Source organism: Scyliorhinus canicula, chromosome 4 (genome assembly GCF_902713615.1).
Source record: "Scyliorhinus canicula chromosome 4, sScyCan1.1, whole genome shotgun sequence".
NCBI lineage: Eukaryota > Metazoa > Chordata > Chondrichthyes > Carcharhiniformes > Scyliorhinidae > Scyliorhinus > Scyliorhinus canicula.
The window spans coordinates 60,044,782-60,067,032 of NC_052149.1; the positions used below are offsets into that span (position 1 = coordinate 60,044,782).

Here is a 22,251-nt window from a genome sequence, read left to right on the forward strand (position 1 = left end):
TCACCCCTATATTGTCCACAACATCTTTGATCCAATTTCCTAACATCTCCAAGTCGTCACATCTCGCCTGACTTCCTTGATCTTCATCTTTACTGAGATATCATAGAATCATAGAAGAATCATAGAAGTTACAGTGCAGAAGTAGGCCATTCAGCCCATCAGGTCTGCACCGGCCCTTAGAAAGAGCACCCTACTTAATCTCGAGCCTTCACCCTACCTCCATAAACCAGTACCCCCATCTAACCTTTTGGACACCAAGAGGCAATTTATCACGGCCAATCCACCTAACCTGCACATCTTTGGACTGCAGGAGGAAACCGGAGCACCGGAGGAAACCCAAACGATGCAGGGAGAAAGTGCAAACTCCACACAGACATTCGCCCAAAGCCGGAATTGAACCCATGTCCCTGGAGCTGTGAGGCAGCAGTGCAAACCATGTGCCAACGTTCATGCTTCCGAGCTCATCGTTGAAGACAATGGCTTGTTTCTTCAAGATTTTGGATAGTCCAGATTCAGAATGGGACGTGAAATTAAGCTCGGCCCAATTTAATTTGATCTTTTCCAACCAAGATCGTCCCATTAGTGCCGGATAATTTTTTTTGAATATGTGCAAGAACAAATCTGCCGTCTGTCCATTTAATTGCACTGTTACATCAATACTGCTCCTCGACGGAGCCACTTCTCCAGTGTAGGTTTTTAACACTATTTTTGAGGGCTGTAGAACAATATGTCAGAGCTTTTCTTGATAAAACAGTCTCTGGTACCAGTGAGATGGCTGCCCCAGTGACCACCTGCATGTTCACCGGTTGGCTGCCTGGTAATGGAGCGACTCAATATCTGTTTATTGCACCAGCAATAGCTAGTACGTTTAATGACAGTTCATCTTCGGGCTGTGAGTCGAGTTCCTTCTCATGTCCTTTTTTTACCACGTAGACACTTTTTCTTTGATTCAGCTTGCCATTTGTTTTGTTCAGCTCTTGTCTAAAGCTGGTTTCTTTTTCCAACACAAATGCAATGTAACCCTTTCTGCCACAATTTCTGCACATGATGTTTTTGCACCAACAATCTGCTACTGAGTGCCAGATTTTTGAACACCTATGGCACATCTGTATTTGCAATAGAGTCAACATCTTATGAATTCTTGTGTTTGAACTCAACTGTTAAGCTTCTTAGGCTGCTAATTCCATGGATACAGCAACTTCCAAAGTTAGGTTACTTTTGGTTAACCGCTTTAGAATAGCTTTGTTCCTTAAACTACAGACTAGTCTATCTCAGATAGTATCGTTTAACACATTTGCAGTGTTCAGTCAGTCTTTTGATGGTAGCTACAAACTGTGGAATCGATTCACCTTCTTCTTGGTTGCACTTATGAAATCTAAAACTTTTTGTGATAACTAAAAGTTTTGATGAATAGTGGCCCTACAAAATTTCCAATAGTTCTTTGTATGTTTTCATGCTTGCCTTTTCTGGATATACCAGACTCCTAAGGAGGTTAAATGTTTCCCCCCTCCGCCCCCATTACGCTCAGAAATGTTGGGACATTTATATCTGCTGCTACCTTGTTAGCTTGAACAAAATAGTTGAATCCTTCTATATACGAGCTCCATCGCTCTGTATTCTCATCAAACGGTTCCACGGTGCAAAAACTCCTGCCATTTTTCTCTGTGGAAGGACCAGCCTGTGCACAATGTGGCAAGAGTTTTTACACTACCTTGTTTCCTTTCTCCCCAAAACAGGTACAGCCCAAGCTCAGCCTGTTTCCCTTTGTGATTTGCAACACCCCAGCTCTAAATTTGTTGTTGCAAGGTAATTGCTACTCACGGCTACCAAGTTCATTTTGGACGGAGCACCTAATGGGCTACTCTCCACAGTTATTTCCTTTGGATATTTAGGTGATTTTTCAGTTCCTCCAGTGGCTGCAACCATTGTTTTGCTCCCCCATTGCCAGCTTTCATATAATAGAACATAGTGCAGAAGGAGGCCATTTGGCCCATCAAGTCTGCATCGGCCCATCAAGTCTGCACCGACCCACAAGCCCTCACTTCCACCCTATTCCCGTAACGCAATAATCCCTCCTAGCTTTTTGGACACTAAGGGCAATTTATCAAGGCCAATCCACCTAACCTGCACATCTTTGGACTGTGGGAGGAAACCAGAGCACCTGGAGGAAACCCACGCAGACACGGGGAGAACGTGCAGACTCCGCACAGACAGTGACCCAAGCCGGGAACCGGACCTGGGACCCTGGCGCTGTGAAGCCACGATGCTATCCACTGTGCTACCATGCTACCCTATGTTTCATGTAGCACTAATTTAAAATATTTATTATTTCTTCAGGTGTCTACAAACACTGTTCGCCAGTTTTTATGTGGTGGATTCAAGATCAAGTCAGCAGGCCTTGGAGGCGCAACCTAAATGTAGAGTTTTATTTAGAAGATGTCAACACGACAGGCTGCTATGTTAGACTGCATGTTTGCCCGCACAAATGGTTGTCCAATGACGTCACTAATTTCTCTTAAAATGCCCTTGTAATAATAATATTATTATTGTTCAATTACAAGGCTGCTTGTGATGAAACATTAAAAATACTATCAATACACAAGTTGTGATACTCCAGGAATGCATCATTAACGTTATTCTTACCTCTCTTGCATTACTGTCTTGCAATAAATGTGAAGTAGTAAGTACTTGATCATCAGTTGTTTTTATATTTGATGGGGTTGTCACCTCAGAATATTCCAATTCATCACTTATATGTTGCCTGTTAACATTTTCATAATTCAGTTGGTCCAGCTCATTCTCATTATCTACCAACATTTCCCGCAGTTCATTATTCTGACTCCACTGATCTCTTGCAAACCCCTCTGTTAGCACAAATTCAGCTTCGCTGCTTTCCTTGCTGGGATGTAAATCCAACAACTCTAAATGCACCTCTGGTTCATCCACTAGTTCTTCTTTGGAAAATGAAGCATCCTCAAATTCCTATTAGAAGCAAAGAAGAAACATAGCATTAGATGGAGTTCACCTGTTGTGTAACAAGATATGTGGGCTAGTTGCCCCACAGCTACTCAACAATCGGCAGGGCATAAATTGGCTCAGGGCGAGATTTCTCCCCCCATCTTGGGAGGAAATCTCACATTAGAGAGCTATCAAACTGACTGGCCGACAACTCTGTAGTCCCAACAGCACCAGTTTGAAGTGGTGGTCACTGCTTGGTCGCCTGCAAGTCCCCTCACAGGAGAGGAGATTATGGCGGCTGGATTGAAGTTAACTCGGTTGGAAATGTGAGCCCTGGCTGGCTGGCCCCAGCGAGGACAGTAAGAAGTCTTACAACACCCGGTTAAAGTCCAACAGGTTTGTTTCGAACACTAGCTTTTGGAGCACTGCTCCTTCCTCAGGTGAATGAAGAGGTAGGTTCCAGAAACATTAATATAAACAAAAGTCAAAGATGCAATAGAATACTTTGAATGCGAATTACAGATAATTAAGTCTACAGGTCCAGACAGAGCAACTGGAGAGAGGGATAATCACAGATTAAAGAGGTGTGAATTGTCTGAAGCCAGGACAGTTGGTAGGATTTTGCAAGCCCAGGCCAGATGCTGAGGGGGGAATGTAATGCGGCATGAATCCAAGGTCCCAGTTGAGGCCGAAGTACTTGTGTGCGGAACTTGGCTATAAATTCCTGTTCGGCGATTCTACGTTGCCGCGTGTCCTAAAGGCGGCCTTGGAGAACGCTTACCTGAAGATCAGAGGCTGAATGCCCTTAACTGCTGAAGTGTTCCCCGACTGGAAGGGAACATCCCTACGTGTCGATGGTCTGGCACGTCTTGCAGAGATTGGCATGGCAGGGTTGTGTGGTGTCGTGGTCGCTGTTCTGAAAGCTGGGTAGTTTGCTGCAAACAATGGTTTGTTTGAGGTTGCGCAGTTGTTTGAAGGCGATTAATGGGGGTGTGGGAATGACATTGGCAAACTGTTCGTCTTCATCGATGAAGCTGTGAAGAAGATGTCGTAGCATTCTCCAAGGCGGCCTTCAGGACGCGCAACAACGCAGAATCGCTGAGCAGAAACTCATAGCCAAGTTCCACACACGAGTATGGCTTCAACCTGGACCTTGGATTCATGTCGCATTACACATTCACCCCTCACCATCAGGCCTGGGCATGCAAAATCCTACCAGCTGTCCTGGCTTCAGACAATTCACACCTCTTTAAACTGTGATTATCCCTCTCTCCAGTTGCTCCGTCTGGACCTGTAGACTTTATTACCTGCAAAGACTTGCATTCAAAGTATAAATGTTTCTGGAACCCACCTCTTCATTCACCTGAGGAAGGAGCTATGCTCTGAAAGCTAGTGATTCGAAACAAACCTGTTGGACTTCAACCTGGTGTTAGAACACAGAACATACAGTGCAGAAGGAGGCCATTCGGCCCATCGAGTCTGCACCGAGCCACCTAAGCCCCCACTTCCACCCTATCCCCGTAACCCAATAACCCCTCCTAATCTTTTTAGTCACAAAGGGCAATTTATCATGGCCAATCCACCTAACCTGCACGTCTTTGGACCGTGGGAGAAAAGCGGAGCACCCGGAGGAAACCCACGCAGACTCGGGGAGGACGTGCAGACTCTGCACAGTGACCCAGCGGGGAATCGAACCTGGGACCCTGGCGCTTTGAAGCCACAGTGCTATCCACTTGTGCTACCGTGGTGCCGTGGTGTTGTAATAATTCTTACTGTGCTCACCCCAGTCCAATGCCGGTATCTCCACATCCCAGCGAGGAGGCTGAGGAGAGGCAGGCCTTATTTGAGAGATAGGGTGGGGGGAGGGAGGATTTGGGATGACGTGGAGCGGATAGGCTGTAGAAAAGCCCCATGCTGCATTCAAACACACCGACACGACAGGATAACATCAAATCCAGCTCTTAATTTAGCATTAATACTGAAAATCAGTCACTGAGCTCTTCACAATTATTTTGAATATCAAAATCTATTTGAGACAAAATAAGATCTGCTAAGGAAACATATGATTTATTTGAATTCTAAATGCAATACTGCAACACTTTTTATATTCTGTGCCATATTTTCTCCTTTGCGTTCTAAATATTAAAAAACGTTTTGTGCAGTTAAGAAATCCCTGTCACTCCGAATGATAAATGGGCACAATGAAAAAAATCTATTTTTTGTAAGCATTATCAATTTCTATTTATTGAAGCACAGAATTCTGAGGACCATATTTGCTCTTGCAAGTGCTGAATTTCACAAATGTTTTTCAACAGGGAAAAATGAAACCAACATGTTATAGATCAACAAAAGCTTCAAAATAGTGAATGCTACGTTAACTATGAATAAGCTGTCAATAGCCAGTATATCAGTGTTCTGAAGTACACTTAGAATTAATGACTGATCTGTGCTGAATTGTGACTTCAGTCATTAGCTATAAAGATCTTATTTTATTCACAACAGAGGGTGTTAGTTGTTAATGATATAATAATAATGTTAAATTGTATGTAGGCAATGTGCATTAACTGGGGCATTAACTGGGGATTCACTTGTGTGCCTATAAATAGGAACAGGCTAAAACTGTGTTAACTAAATTAGAAGGTAAAACAGAAACAGAAAATACGGGACGATCTCAGCAGGTCTGACAACATCTGTGGAAAGAGAAGGGAGCTAACCTTTTTAGTCTGTATGACTCTTTGTCAATGCTGGAGAGAACTGGAAATAGGGTCAGATTGATACTGTTGTGGGGGTGGGGAGGGAGGCACGGAGCAGTGTGGCTGAATAGAGGGCCGGCGATAGGTGGAGATTGACAAAGGGTGCTGATAGTGGCACAAATTAGAATGCGTTCATGGCAGAACAAAAGTGAGCAGTGTGTCAAAGGGCAACTAGGAACAGGGAACAGATGGGGGGGGGGGGGGGAACAATGGTGAGGGAAAAACATCGATGGAAGAAATGAAAATAAATTGATAGAAATAAAAATGGGGTGAAGGTGAAGGAGAGAGTTCACTGTCTGAAAGTGGTGAACGCAATGTTACGCCCAGAAGGCTGTAATGTGCCTAATTGGAAGATGAGGTGCTGTTCCTCCAGTTTGCACTGGGCTTAACTGGAACTTGGATCAGGCCATGGCAGACATGTGGATTTGAGAGCAGGATAGTGAGTTGAAATGGCGAGCGACAAATAGCTTAATAAAGTTCATACATCTTTTACCGAGTGGTAGTCACTCACTTGTGTAAGGTAAAGTCCCTTACGAAAGGACAGCACAAGTGGCTAGCACTGTGGCTTCACAACGCCAGAGTCCGAGGTTCGATTCCCCGCTGGGTCACTGTGTGTGCGGAGTCTGCACATTCTCCCAGTGTCTGCGTGGGTTTCCTCCGGGTGCTCCGGTTTCCTCCCACGGTCTAAAGACGTGCAGATTAGGTGGATTGGCCATGATAAATTTCCCTTAGTGACCGAAAAGATTATGAGGGGTTATTGGGGTTTTGGGGATAGGGTGGAAGTGAGGGCTTAAGTGGGTTGGTACAGACTCGATGGGCCGAATGGCCTCCTTCTGCACTGCATGTTCTATGAAAAATGCTCAGATATATTTAAAAGCAATGCAGCTAAATACACATGTGATTAAAGTAATTCAAAATGCACATGTTATTAAAATAATTAAAAATGAAGTTTAAAATCCAAACATAGAAGCACTTACATGGGGTACTGGCAGATTTGAGGAATAAGCTAAATTGAATATTTCTGAATCATTGTTTATATTCTCCGTGGTAGCACTTAAGCCAGTGAAGTCTGAATTTTCATTCGCTTCGGTCTGAGAACAAAACACTTGTTTGTAAATTGTGAGTCTTTACCACCTTAACTCCAAATAAAGAACGTGAACAAATAAAGCAAAACAACAATCTAATCAAGTGATATTCATAATGCGCTGTGCATTTCCTCACAAAAGCTTCAACTTTGTCACTTTGTTGGGGTCAACACTTCATTAAATCACGCCCTTATGGATGAAATCTGAATTAAAACTGTACGAATTGCAGGAGTTAAATCATCTGACAGTTAGTGGAACACCCATGAAATATAATGCCAAGATCATAAATGTCAGCTGTACTTTATTTTAAAAAGTGAAGGATTTTTTGATGACATTATGAATAAATGCACAGCTTGGCAGTGAGCGGAGACACAACTGCAAAGGTTGTATTTGAATCCCGACTCTGTGCACAGTTAGTTGCTTCAGTAAGAGTAATAGGGGCATTAACCTCATCCTCAATCAGTAAAGACCAAAACATTTCTTGCCAGATTCTAGCTTCTGATCGCTTCACTGTGACTTCTATTGCAGTGTATACTCATAGACATGTTTAGTTTGCTGTGGTGTCCTCTTTGTTAACTTAACCGATGTCACTGTCACACAGGAGTTGGGAAAGATACTACAGAGTAGGGCAGAGTAATAGCAACATATACCTGTAAGTATCGGGCTGGATTCTTCATCCTGCCGCGCCACATTTCTGTTTCAGCACGCAGGCGGGATGCTTCGTTACACCAGCTGGTCAATGGGGTTTCCCATCGTAGGGCAGTCCCACACTGTCAGGAAACCCCGGGCTGACTTCTGCTTGTGACCATGGAGCGATTGGTCACATAAGTACTGTTCCTGTTCAAAGTCACAGAAAAGGGCTCTTTTTACCCAGATCCGGGTGGAATTTTGATGAAAAGGCGTAGATGAACGTTAGAGGAGTATTTTACCCCTGGAATGGTATGCCTTCTGATCACCGGACCCGGCAGAAAACAATGAGAGGTTTAAAACGGCTGGAAAGTTGAAACAGTCTTGTGCTTCACAGACAGTCTCTTCCAGCATGCAGGCGGGGAGAGGGGCAAGCTGTGAGGCCCCAGATACAGGAACTGATAACTTTTATCAAGAAGGAATTGCATAAACAGAGGAAAGAAATACATGAGGATCATGCAAAGGCCATTGCAGAAGCTGTGGCACCCCTGAAGAGTACTTTGGAGCGGATGGAGAGGTGTTTGGAGGTGTAGGGGTCACAGATTCGGGAGATCAAAGGAGTGATCTCGGACCACAGCGATCGTGTGGTGGCTCTGGAGGCGGAGGTGGGGCGCCTAAGAGACCTTTGTAAAACGCTGAGGGCAAAGGTGGAGGAGCAGGAGAATACCTCGATGGGGAAGGAGATGCGGAAGGTGATAGAGATCAACAAGGATCTGCGAGGAAAAATGGAAGACCTGGAAAACAGATCCAGGCGACAGAATTTGAGGATTGTGGGGCTGCCCGATGGAGTGGAAGGACCGAGGCCGACTGAGTATTTTGCCACGATGTTGACAAAACTATTGGGGGAGGGGGAGGATCCCTCCTGATATGAGCTGGATCGGGCTCATCAGTCGTGGAGACCTGTACCAAAGGCGAGTGAGCCGTCAAGAGTAGTGACTCTGTGCTTCCGAGTGTAAAGGAGAAGGTCCTGTGCAGGGCTAAAGTCCTATATGCGTGTACCAGGACTTTACGGTGGAGCTGACGAGGAGGCGGGCTGCCTTCAATCGGGTGAAGAGGCTACTGTACATTAGCAAGGTGCAGTGCGGCATTGTATATCCAGCGAAGCAGAGGGTGACCTACAAGTTCAAGGACTTTTATTTTGGGACGGCGGAAGCAGCGGAGGAGTTTGCGAAGGCAGAAGGACTGAGGCAGAATTGAGAAATGGTCATGTATCGATGTAGCCTCATGACTGTATTTTTTCTTTTTGTTTCACTGCGTGCTGGTGTATGGGCTATAGGAGCCAACGTTGTATATATTTGGACAAGGGAAGAAATAGGACTTTCAGTCGTAATGAGGGTTATTTGGGTGTGGGTGAGTATACGGGGTTTGTGCGCTAAAGGGGACTTCTGGGTTTTTCCTGGGGCCGGGCAAGGGGGAAAGAGGCCCGGATGGGGGCCTCCACGCTGGCTAGATTAAGCCGGCCAGTGAAAGAGAGGGGGGGGGGGTGGGAGACTGCGGCCACCGGAGCCTGGGGTGGAAAGTTGGGGGGAAGGAACCGAGGTTGGGGGGGGGGGGGGGGGGGGGGGGGGAGGAATTTTACAAGAGGAAGTGGAGGGGAGGAGTTGGGGAAGGGGGGTTTACAACTCTTGGGTGTCATTTACGGTACTCTTTGGAGGTTGAATGGCATTGAGTGTCGTCGGGGGGGGGGGGGGGGGGCGTTGGTTGGGGTGGTGGAGGATGGGATCGTTGTTGATGTTAAGGGTATTACATAGAATTTACAGTGCAGGAGGAGGCCATTCGGCCCATCGAGTCCGCACCGGCTCTTGGAAAGAGCACCCTACCCAAGGTCAACACCTCCAACCTATCCCCATAACCCAGTAACCCCACCTAACACTAAGGACAATTTTGGACACTAAGGGCAATTTGTCATGGCCAATGCACCTAACCTGCACATCTTTGGACCATGGGAGGAAACCGGAGCACCCGGAGGAAACCCACGCACACACGGGGAGGGTGTGCAGACTCGGCACAGACAGTGACCCAAGCCGAATTGAACCTGGGACCCTGGAGCTATGAAGCAATTATGCTATCCACAATGCTACCATGCTGCCCTTTGTATCTGTTACCGTTTACTGCTTGTTGGTGTAAATTTGAAGGAAAATGTGAAAATGGAGAATAAAAACATTTTTTAAAAATGGGATTCATGAGTGCAAAGGAGGCGAGGGATCCAGGTGGGAGATATGTGATTGTGAGTGGGGTATTGGAAGGGGCACCGGTAGTGTTGGTAAATGTGTATGCCCCAAATTGGGATGATGCGAGTTTGTTCGAAGTTTTGGGAAGGTTTGGGTTTGGGCTGAGATTTGTGGCATGGGTGCGGTTGCTGTATGTGGCGCCAAGAGCAAGGGTGAGGACGAATGATATGAGCTCACAAAGCTTTGACTTACGCAGGGGTATGAGGCAGGGTGCCCGCTGTCGCCGCTGCTGTTTGCGCTGGCCATAGAGCCACTGGCTATGGCTCTCAGGGTGTTCGGCAGAGTGGCAGGGGATAACGAGGGGACAGAGGGTGCATCGGGTGTTGCTCTATGCCGATGACCTCTTGCTGTATGTTTCGGATCCGTTGAAGAGTATGGGAAGGATTATGGGCCTGCTGGGGAGGTTTGGAGGGTTCTCGGGATACAAGCTGAATGTAGGGAAAAGCGAGGTATTCCTGGTGAATGAGCTGGCACAGAGGGCTAATTTAGGGGGATGCCATTTACGGTAGCGAGGGATAGGTTTAGGTACTTGGGGATTGAGGTAGCGAGGGAATGGATGGGCTCCATAAGTGGAACTTAACTAATCTGGTGGAGGAGGCCATGGAGGATCTTAAGAGGTGGGATACACTGCACTTAACGTTGGCGGGAAGGGTCCAAATGGTGAAAATGAATATTCTGCCGAGGTTCTTGTTTATCTTTCAGGCTCTCCCGATCTTTATACCAAAGGCCTTTTTTTCAGAAAGTGGACACAAACATCTCTGACTTTGTATGGGTGGGGAAGGTGCCGAGGGTGGGGAGGATCCTACTACAGAGGCAGAGGCAGCAGTGGGGGTTGGCGTTGCCAAACTTGCTTCATTATTATTGGGCGGTGAATGTGGACAAGGTGTGGCGGTGGTGGGAAGGAGAAGGGGTAGAGTGGGCTAGCATGGAGGAGAAATCTTATAAGGGTCTAGTTTGACGGCTATGGCGACGGCAGCATTGCCAATGGCTCCGAGTAGGTATTCAGGGAGCCTAATGGTGCAGTCCATGGTGAAGATATGGAATCAGCTGAGGAGGCATTTTAGGGTGGAAGGGATGTCGGTGCTAATGCCGCTGTGCAAGAATCATGGGTTTGAGCCGGTGGGGGGGATGGATAGTGTATACAGGAGGTGGAGAGAAGTGGGGCTGGTCAAGGTGAGGGACTTCTATTTGGAGGAAGGGTTCACCAGTCTGGAGGAGCTAAGGGAGAGGGTAGAGCTGCCGAGGGGTAGCGAGTTCAGGTATCTACAGGTTAGGGACTTTGCACAAAAGGTCTGGAAGGAGTTCCCTAGATTGCCGGGATACACCCTGATGGAGTGACTGCTGCTTCTGGATGTGGAAGGGGAGGGAAGAATTGGGGATATATGTAAGTGGCTGGGGGAGCAGGGAGGCGAGAGGGTGGTGAAATCAAGGAGAAATGGGAAGCGGAGTTGGGAATGGAGATCAATTGGGGAATATAGAGTGAGTCACTGCGAACGGTAAACAGGACCTCCTCTTGTGCAAGGATGAGCCTGATACAGTTTAAGGTCGTGCACAGGGTGCAGATGACTCGGGCGAGAATGAATGAGCTCTTTCAGGGGGTAGCAGATGAGGGTGAGAGGTGAGGGCGGGGACCAGCGAATCATGCGCACATGTTTTGGGGTTGTGAAAAATTGCAAAGGTTGTGAGCGGGAGTGTTCGCAGCCTTAGCCAGGATAGTGGAGGAGGGACCCTTTGGTGGTGATATTTAGGGTTTCAGAGAAGCTGGAGCACATGGAGAGGAGGAAGGCCGATGTCTTGGCCTTCGCCTCTCTGACTGCACGGCGATAAATTTTGCTGGAGTGGCGGTCGGCATCGCCACCGGAGGTAGCAGCTTGGTTGGGTGACCTGTATGACTTCCTGCGGTTAGAGAAGATAAAGTATGAGTTAAGGGGCTCTGCAGGGGAGTTTGAGAAAAGGTGGGGGATGTTGTGACCGTGTTTGATTGGGGGGGGGGGGGGGGGGGGGGGGGGGGGGGGGGGTAAGGAGGAAAACTCTGTAGAAACTGTATAGTTAATTGTTGGGAAGAATGTTTCCCGGGGTGTTTATTTGCTGTAACCTACTTTGATACAAGTTTGAATAAAATGCGTTTTTTAAAAAAAAGGAAACCCGGGCTTCTGGCAATACAGAGCATCCCGCTGGTGGACAGTCCAGCCCATCATGTCTGTGCACACAGTGAAACAGCTAAACAATCAGTCCCAATTCCCAGCTCTTTCTGCACATTCCTGTCTGCATTATTATTTTCCATCAGGTACATATTCAATTCCCCTTTTTAATTTTACTTAATCTGTTCACATCATCTTTTCAGTCAGGGCATTCTACATCAAACTTATTCCCGATCTGAATCTTTTTTCTTCTGATTACTCACCCTCCTGTCAATGAAAGAAGCATCTATCTACTCTATCAAAATCGCTTGGAACACCTCATTAAATTTTCGCTTTTTCTAATAAAAAACCTGCTCTGAAGATAAAAATGAGTTTTTCCTGACACTGCACGTAATGAAGTATTTTATCCATGGTACGATGAGGACAGTGCTGTGGAACAGCAATATATTCCCAAGTCAGGATGGTGGAGTGAGTTGGAAGGGAATCTCCAGCTGGTACCGGTTCCCAGATGTCTGCCGACCTTGTCCTTTTATATGGTTATAGTCGTGAGTTTGGAAGGTACTGCCCAAGGGGCCTGGTGAGTTCCTGCAGTGCATATTGTAGATGGTGCACACGGCTACCACTGTTCGTCAGTGGTGGAGGGATTGAATATTTGTGAATGGTTCACTAATCATGCAGCTGCTTGTCCTGGATGGAGCTTCTTTGGTGTTGTTGGAGCTGCACCCATCCAGGCAAGGGATGAGTATTCCATCACATAGACGTATGCATTGCAGACTGTTGACAGGCTTTTGGGGAGGGGGGGGGGTGGGCAGTGGGTCTCCTCTTGCAGCTGCAGGATTTATATGCTGGTTCAGTTCAGTTTCTGGCTAATGGTAACCCCCCAGGATTGTGAACTCCCAAGGTTCCTCTGTTCCTGCAGCTCATTCATAAATAGATTGTATTACTTTCTATTCTTCCGCAACAATTGCATTTTAAACTATTGTATTGGAGCTATATGACTAATGACATATCTATGCAAATACTAAATAGAAATGGCCTCGTAACCTATTTCCCTTGATTTTAGGAATTGCAAGCCCCAAGACAAATCAACCAGTATTAAACATAATTCAATAATAGACAAGTATCCCTTCTATTTCACAAATCTATAATATAGCATTCTCCATGTTGTCCAAACTGCCATATACTGCAAGATCTTAGCATTTTGTTATATTATCTTCTCTGCTGCCCTCTCTGTTGAGCAGGTATTAGGAAAGTTAGTTCAATAAAGGCTGTCTGCAGTTCAGCATGTGTTCATCTTATTCCGTGAAACACATAACAGAAAGACAACAAGTCTGGGTTAGAATTTTCATTTACATTTCATTTGAGAAATTAAGGACAGAAACACATTGTGACATATTTTCGAAACCCTAAGTTGATTTTGAGCAATTGAAAGATTTCACACCATGAGTCAGCATTGCAAGTAATTGTAAAATGGCACAGAAGGCACATTTGGGGACAATGGGAAAATTCCACCCTCACAAAGAAGACTGGTGCAATTATGCATTTGGCTGAAGAGAATAAAATCGCAGATAAGGGTAAAATAAATGTTTTCTCAGCATGATGGTCCCAAATGCTTTCGAATTGATATCTAACCAGTGTTGGCTGAGAGATCTCAGTACTCTGGACTATTCTAAAATTAATGAGATTCTGGACTAATTATGGCGCAATCAAGAATGAGATTACACTGGGAGTTATGTTCCATCAAAGTAAGCAGTTGCCAAGTGACAATTACAGGTTACATTCTCAAATTAAAGACATTCTCTCGTCACTATGAGTATGGCAGAAAATTCTAAATTCATCTTAGAGGCATTTTATTGGAGGCCTGAAGAACAACTATATCCAGGCCAAAGCTTCTGAGCAGAGGCAATAAGCTGATGTGGAAAGAGGCCTTCAATGAAGCAAGAGCCATGAAAATGCGATAGCTACCAAGGAAACCTCCTGCTGATTACCACATCCCCCCACAGCTGATGAATCAATAGTCCTCCATGTTGAACACCAACTGGGGGAAGAACTGAGGGTGGCAAGGATGTAGAATGTACTCTCGGTGGGGAATTCAATGTCCATCACCAAGAGTGGCTCAGTAGTACCAACACAGACGAAGATGACCAGGTCCTAAAGGACATAGCTGCTAGGCTGGGACTGCAGAAAATGGTGAGCGAATCAACAAAAGGGGGAGGAACATACCCTGACCTCATCCTCACCAATCTGTTTGCTGCAGATGCATCTGTCCATGACAGTATTGGTCAGAGTAACCACTGCACAGTCCTTGTGAAGACGACATCCTGTCTTCAAATGAGAATACCGTCCATTGTGTTGTGTACCACTATGCTAAATGGCTTAGACTTCAAACATATCTAGCAACCAAAGACTGGGCATCCATGAGGTTCTATGGGCCATCGGCAGGCAACAGCAGAATTGGCACTCAATCACAATCTGTAACTTCATGGCCCTCCATCCCTCCATTCTACCATTACGACACCAAGCCAGGGGATCAACTCTGGTTCAATGAAGAGTGCAGGGGAGCATGTCATTAGCAACAACAGGCATACCTAAAAATGAGGTGAAGCTACAACACAAGACCACAGCATAAGCAGCAATAATAGACAGAGCTAAGCAATTCCACAACTAATGGATCGGATCTAAGCTCTGCAAGACCTGCCATTTCCAGCTGTGAATGGTGATGGAAATTAAACTACTTACTGGAGGAGGAAGCTCCACAAATAACCCCATCCTCAATGATAGGAGGAGCCCAGCACATCTGCATAAAAGATAAAGCTGAAGCACTTGCAACAATCTTCAGCCAGAAGTGCTAAGTGGATGATCCATCTTGGTCTCCACCTGAGATTCCTTGCATCACCAATGTCAGTCTTCAGTCAATTCGATTCACTCCACATGATATCAACAAACAGCTCAAAGCATTGGAAACTGCAAAGGCTATGGGTCCTGACAATATCCAAGCAATAGTACTGAAGACTTGTGCTCCAGAACTTGCCACGCCCCTAGCCAAGACTTCAGCTACAACACTGACACCTACCCAGCAACATGGAAAATTACTCCAGCAGTGTCCTACACACAAGAAACAGGACAAGTCCAACCCAGCCACTCCCCCCCCCCCCCCCCCCCAATCAGTCTCATCATGATCAGCAAAGTGATGGAAGGTGTCATCAAGCAGCAGCTACTCAGCAATAACCTGCTCATGGATGCTCAGTTTGGGCTCTGCCAGGGTCACTCAGCTCCTGACCGCATTACAGTCTTGGTTTAAACATGGACAAAAGAGCTGAATGCCAGAAGTGAGGTGAAAGTGACTGCCCTTGACATCAAGGCAGCATTTGACCTAGTATGATATCAAGGAGCCCTAGCTAAAGTGGAGTCAATGGAAATAAGAGGGAATAATCTACACTGGTTAGAGTCATGCCTGGCACAAAGGAAGATGGTTTGGTGATTGTAAGTCAATCATCTCAACTCCAAGACATCACTGCAGGACTTCCTCAGGGAGGTGGCCTAGCTCATCCATCTTCAGCTGCTATAGCAATGACCTTCCTTCCATTATAAGGTCAGAAGTGGGAATGTCCGCAGAAGACTGCACAATTTTCAGTACCATTCACAACTCCTCAGGTACTGAAGCAGTTCATGTCCAAATGCAGCAAGACCTGGACATATTCAGGCTTGGATGATAAGTGGAATGTGACATTCACGCCACACAAGTGCCAGACCATCTCCAAAAGAGAGGTTCCAACCATCGCCCCTTGACATTCAGTGGCATTACCGTCACTGAATCCCCCACTATCAACCTCCTGAGGGCTACCATTGACCCAGAAACTGAACTGAACTAGTCCAAATAAATACTGTGGCTACCAGGACAGGTTAAAGGCTAGGAATCCCGGCAGACTAACCCAACTTATGACAATCCCCAAAGGATGTCCACCATTTACAAGGCACAAGCCAGGTGGAATATTCTCCATTTGCCTGGATGAGTGCAGTTGCAGCGACACTCGAGAAGTTCAACACAATCCGGGAAAAAGCAGCGCGCTTGATTGCTACCCCTTACACAAACATTCAATCCCTCCATCACTGTCGAACAATGGCAGGCTACCTACAAGATGCACCTACAAGATGCACTGCAGGAACTCACCAAGGTTCCTTCGACAGCACTTTCCAAACCATAACCACTACCATCTAAAAAGGCAGAATGACAGTTATCTTGGAACACCACCATCTGGAGTTCCCGTCCAAGTCGCTCGCCATCCTGACTTGGAAATATATCGCTATTCCTTCACTGTCGCTGTGTCACAATCGTGGAATTCTCTTCCTAATAGCAATGTGGGTGTACCTACACCTCAGGGATTGCAGCAGTTCAAGAAGGCAGCTCACCACAACCCTCCAAAGGGCAACTAGGGGCGGGCAATAAATGCTGGCCTAACGAGTGACGTCCACATCCCGTAAATTGATTATTTTTTAAATTGCAAAGGAGACCACTTTTCTGAATCAGTAGGAGTTCACCAGATTTCAGCAGGATCCAGGCCATGGCAGCCAGTTCAGTTAAAGCCAGAAATTTGTATTTCACCATTGCCATGATAACCACCAATTATCTAAATGCCATTTCCGTGAAAATGGGAAAACCCGTCATATCTAGAAGGAATGACGGCATCAAGGAAACAACAATGCTCCAGATCACAGCCAGCTATCAGGTCAAGGGCATATAGATCTAAAGCTCGTTCAGGAATCTGTAAATCTTCAAATGAGCATATGATAGATATGGAAACAGAAGCAAGTTTATCAAGCAGAAAGATCAAATGTTTTACTCAGTCAGACAGCAAAAAAAACAGAACATGGGAGGTGAGAATATAGGGCTGAAGATTAATTCCTATGCTGTTGGCATAGGAAATTAAAGTTGGAGATTCACGACTTACTTTCATTGTTAATAGTACTGTAACAGGATCTGTATTCAAAGACCATACATTTTATAGTACAGGAGGTGACCTTGGAAAGAGCACCCCACTTAAACCCACACCTCCACCCCATCTCCATAATCCAGTAACCCCACCAACCTTTTTGTGGAGAGGGATAATTTAGACATGACCAATCCACTAAAACGGCACATCTTTGGACTGTGCAAGGAAACTGGAACACCCGGAGGAAAGCCATGCAGACACGGGGAGAACGTGCAGACTCCGCACAGACAGTGGCCCAAGCCGGGAATCAAACCTGGGACTCTGGAGCTGTGAAGCAACAGAGCTAACCACTGTGCTACCCTGCCTCCCCTATCTCAGAAGAAGAGTACAAAAAATCTCAAGTCACATTCCCTTGTGCAAAACTGATGTGAAACTGGCTAATTACTCCAATAACAGTGTCGCACTGATAGGTGAAGTTAATGTTAGGGTGAAATATGATGATATATCCTAATACTTGCCATCGGCAGTAGGAGAAACATTTTCCGATAGGAAAATTATCTTTCAGCAGGGAGGGTGAAATGACAAATTAGCCATCAGTCATCCATGAAGATGGATTAATTTCTAACCATTGACATACCTGTGAATTACTTTAAATGCACAAATGTCATGCCAGTGTCTGCCAGAGAAATTAGTGAAGAAACTCGCAAGGACGTGATACTCGGTAAAATGCTTAAATTATGTCATGAATGTGATGATGATGAAAAATTGCAGGAGTATTTCAGACATGGAAATTAATTGATTGTCGAGCAAGGGCGCGATTTGTAGCTGGTCCAATCCTGCGACGCTGCACCCCTGCCGTGGGTTTCCCAGTGGTGTGGGGTGGATTAAATGAGAAATCCCATTGATAGCAGTGGGACCAGAATATCCCACCACCAGCCAAGGACAGGCCGCCTTCCTATGTGTCCTATGTGATGAATCGTAATTTTTACCAAGGTTTGGAGAGAGATTGTTAGATTAACTACACCAAGAGCACACAGGGTTAGTCCGTATGAAAGCTGTAGTAACAAGCTTTTTTGGGCAGATAGAGATATTGAAGTGCTGATGAAAAGTAGTGAAATGTCACAGAAAGAGAAATGACCCAAGCAGAATTCCATTCATTCCATGGTCAACATTAACAGAAAACATGGGGGCATGCCAATTTCTTTGAAGTGGAAGGGAAGAGAACTTTGTTGATGTCACTAGCTGTAACAGGTGAATAAACGTTTGAGGCTGTGCACAATATCACAAGCACCAAAACTATTGAGGTTTTAAGAAGTTGGTTTGCAATTCATGGATTATCAGAGATGGTGGCAAGTTTACATCAGAAGAATTTGACATGTTTTCTGAATAAAAATGGAGTCAAACACAGACTTAGGCATTCAGCAGTGAATGATAATGCCGAAGTAAGTTTATGAAGAGGTCTTTACAGAAATATTTGCAAGGCATCAAGCTAGGTAGCAATTTCCATGTTCTCTTCAACACAGGCTAGACAATTTTCTGTTCTCTTACAGAACATCCCCAAGTCTACACAGGTTTCTCACCTTAGGAGTTGGTGTTTAAACGTGCTCCTAGGAAAGATTTAATTTGTTTAACCTTGACATCAACGGCGAAGTAAGCAGAAAGCAGACAAAGTGAAGGTGAGTCATGATCCCCATGTTGGTCAGGTGGTTGTGGTGAAAACCCACAGAGGTGATAAGACATGTGATAGGAGCTATCGTAAAAAGACTAGGTGCATTACACATCAAGTGGAGACTGGGGAGAAATTCAGTCAGTGTATGTTGCTCAATTGCTTGAAAGAGAGAGCCGGAAATCTGAAAAAGAGAGAGCAGGAAAACCTCCCATTGTCCAAATGCCTCATACAGCCCAAAGTGAAGCCAGAAAGAGATTGAAACTTTGCCAATTTTATAGAGTCCACCAGTAAAGCAAGAGTAACTTCAGAGTACCTATTTTTAAGGCCCAGACTGAGCATGGCAGGGGGCACTGCTCTCACCCATGACCCCCAGAAGAAACCCCGACAGCCCCCACCAAGCACCCCATCTGCCACACGCACAGGATTCCTCCCTCAAATCAATCCCGACCTGACTGGGCAAGACCCCACACTGGCACAACCAGCCACTACTCCCGACTGAGCTTTCCCAAGCCCCCCAAACGATACACACCCACCTCTCCATGGGGTTTCAGACATGGGCAGGGGCTGCCACTCCGAGGAAGTTACGAGCCTCAGTGCCACAGTCGCAATCATTCAAGTAGAAACGTTCAGGTTTGAGAAAGTCAAAAATATTGAGAGAGCAGCTAGTGGAAATAGAAGGGGCTCTCCAGACAGAACGAGAAAAAAGCCAGGTAAGGTTAGTTGGAAGCACATAGGAAACGAGAAGGAAAACATTGGCTGGGATTCTCCGTTTCTGCGACTAAGTGTTGTCGACGCAGAATCCGTGGACTTTTACAACAGAAAAAGCTGCGCCGCACCTTCATCAATTCTACTACTATTAAGGGGCTAGCACCGGTGGCGGCATGGAACACAATCGATTCCAAGGAAAACGGTGCAGGATTCATCGGGTCCATGATCGACACTCAAGAGGCTCACAAGCTGCAGCCACACATTACACTCCCCACACACACTTATTCAAGCCATAAGATGGCATTGGCTGTGCTGGAGCACGCTCATACAGCTGATGGGTTTGGCTGGGGCCAAAGGGCACCTGGGGGATGCCCTGGGGAGGACATATACAACCTGTGGCACCAAGTTCAAGTGGGCTGTTAGCAGTGTGCGCAGCTGCATGGCTGCCTTGCCGGCTGTGGCAATCTTGCCCATCCACCCTGACCTCACAATCTACCTCCTGGTCAGCCCCACAACTCTCCCTGGCCCTGGCAGAAGCCCCCTGGCAAGGCCACAGCTATCAGCAACCTATGACTTTGTTGGAACTTTCTGTACTGCCTCTCTCTCCCTCAGCAACTGCAACGCCAGTTTTCACAATTTAAAAAAAAATCTTTTATTAGGGTATTTGCAAGTTTTATAATAAAAACAGTAACAATGACATAAACATGGTACAATAAATATTTCCACCCCCATCACAATCTTCACACACCCCACCATAAAACTATCTGGGCCGTCCACCATGCACACACCCCCCCCCCCCCCCCCCCCCCCCCCCCGCCCTTTGGAATTCTGCATCTGCTGACATTTTAATTTTCCCCAAGAAAGTCGACGAACGGCTGCCGCCTCCGGGTGAACCCTACCAATGACCGTCTTAAGGCAAACTTATTTTCTCAAGACTGAGAAACCAGCTATGTCACTAACCCAGGTCGCTACACTCGGGGACTTGAGTCCTTCCACATTAATTATATCCGTCTCTGGGCTACCAGGAGGCAAAGGCCAAGACGTCGGCCTCTTTTGCCCCCCCGAACGTCCGGCTCTTCCAACACTCCAAAGATCGCCACCCCAATCCGGACTCGGCAACCAACCCATGTTTTGCGTACCGTGGACATTGCCTTAGCGAAATCCTGCCAGAAACCCTCTAAGCTTCGGGCATGCCCAAAACATATGGACATGATTTGCTAAACTTCCCGCGCACTTCACACACCTATCCTCTACCCCAAAAAACTTGCTCATCCTGGCCACTGTCATGTGTGCCTGGTGGACTACCTTGAATTGTATCAGGATAAGCCTGGCACATGATGCAGATGTATTAACCCTTCTTAGGGCATCTGCCCACAGACCAGTCTCTATCTCTCCTCTAGCTCGTCCTCCCACTTGCCCTTAAGCTCCTCCACCGGAGTTTCCTCCGCATCCAAAAGTTACTGGTAAATATCTGGTACCTTCCACTCTCCCACCCAGGTACTGGAGACTACTCTATCCTGTATCCCCCATGGCGGCAGCAGAGGGAAGGCCTGCACCTGTTTTCCTCAGGAAGTCTCACACCTGCAAATACCCTTCCCTGCTGGCAATTCAAATTTATCCTCCAAGGCTTTCAAGCTGGGGAAGCTCCCGTCAATAATAGATCCCAATCCTCCTACTTCCTGGCTTTGCCATCTCCGGAACCCACCATCGAGCCTACCCGGTACAAACCGATGATTATTATAAATCGGCGTCCAAACCGATGCTCCCTGACACTCTCTTATATCTCCACCACTGCCCCCAGATTCTCAGGACCGCCACCACCACTGGACTTGTGCAGTTTCGGGCCGGCGAGAACGGAAGAGTGCGTGATCAGTGCTCCCAAACTTGTGTCTTTACATGACGCAGCCTCCATCTGCACCATGCCGACCCCTCCCCCACTACCCACTTCCTAATCGTGGCTATATTATCCGCCCAGTAGTAATCGCAAAGGTTCGGCAGCGCCAACCCACCCTCCCCCCAACTGCGCTCCAGCAACTTTCTTCACTCGCGGGGTTTTACCCGCCAACACAAAGCCCGCAATAACCTTATTCACTCGCTTGAAAAAGGCCCTCGGGATGAAGATGGGGAGGCACTGAAAGACAAACAGAAATCTGGGGAGGACTGTCATTTTCACGGTCTGTACCCTCCCCGTCAGTGATAGCAGGAGCATGTCCCATCTCTTAAAGTCCTCTTTCATTTGTTCTACAAGCCGAGATAGGTTTAACTTGTGCAGTGCCTCCCATTCCCAGGCCATCTAGATTCCCAGGTACCGAAAGCTCTTTCCCACCATTCTAAGCGGCAGCTCTCCCAGTCTCTTCTCCTGCCCTCTTGCCTGGATCGCGAACATCTCGCTTTTCCTCATGTTCAATTTATACCCCGAAAAATTACCAAAATCCCCAAGGATCCGCATAACTTCCGCCATCCCCTCCAACAGGTCTGCAATATACAAGAGCAGGTCATCTGCGTAAAGCGAGACCCGGTGCTCCACCAACATCCCGCCCCCCCCCCCCCCCCCCCCCCCCCCCCCACCCCCCGACGCAAACCAGCCCTTTCCAGTTCCTAGAGGCTCTAAACGCCATGGCCAATGGCTCTATGGCCAGAGCAAACAGTAACGGGGATACTCTTGCCTCGTCCCTCAGTGTAGTTTAAAATACCGCGACCTCAGCTGGTTCGTACGCACACTCGCTACTGGTGCCTTATAGAGCAACCGCACCCAGTCAATGAAGCCCTCACCAAACCTTCAAGGCACCCCCCACAGGTAATCACACTCCACCCGATCAAAAGCCTTCTCCGCATCCATCGCTACCACCACCTCCACTCCTTCTGAGGGCATCATAATAACATTTAAACACCTTCGAAGATTGGCCTCAAGTTGCCTGCCCTTAACAAATCCCGTCTGGTCTTCCCCTATCATCCCCGGGACACAATCCTCTATCCTTGTGGCCAGTATCTTAGCCAGCAGTTTGGCATCCACAATCAGTGGAGAAATTGCCTGTATGACCCGCATTGCTCCAGATCCTTCTTTTGTTTCAGGATCAATGAAATCGAG

At 46.7% G+C, this 22,251-nt stretch overlaps 1 protein-coding gene across 3 annotated transcripts in view; it reads right to left on the reverse strand.

Moving 5' to 3' along the window:
* The window catches only part of LOC119964616 (inaD-like protein), a 391,845-nt gene that overhangs the window by 281,489 nt on the left and 88,105 nt on the right, over positions 1 to 22,251 (reverse strand). For all 3 annotated transcript variants that reach the window (XM_038794319.1, XM_038794317.1, XM_038794318.1), the window contains 2 exons: positions 6,689 to 6,802; positions 2,644 to 2,982 (listed from right to left, as the gene is read on the reverse strand). In XM_038794319.1, coding sequence (XP_038650247.1) covers positions 2,644 to 2,982; positions 6,689 to 6,802 — 453 coding nt within the window. The remainder of the gene's footprint in view (positions 1 to 2,643; positions 2,983 to 6,688; positions 6,803 to 22,251) is intronic.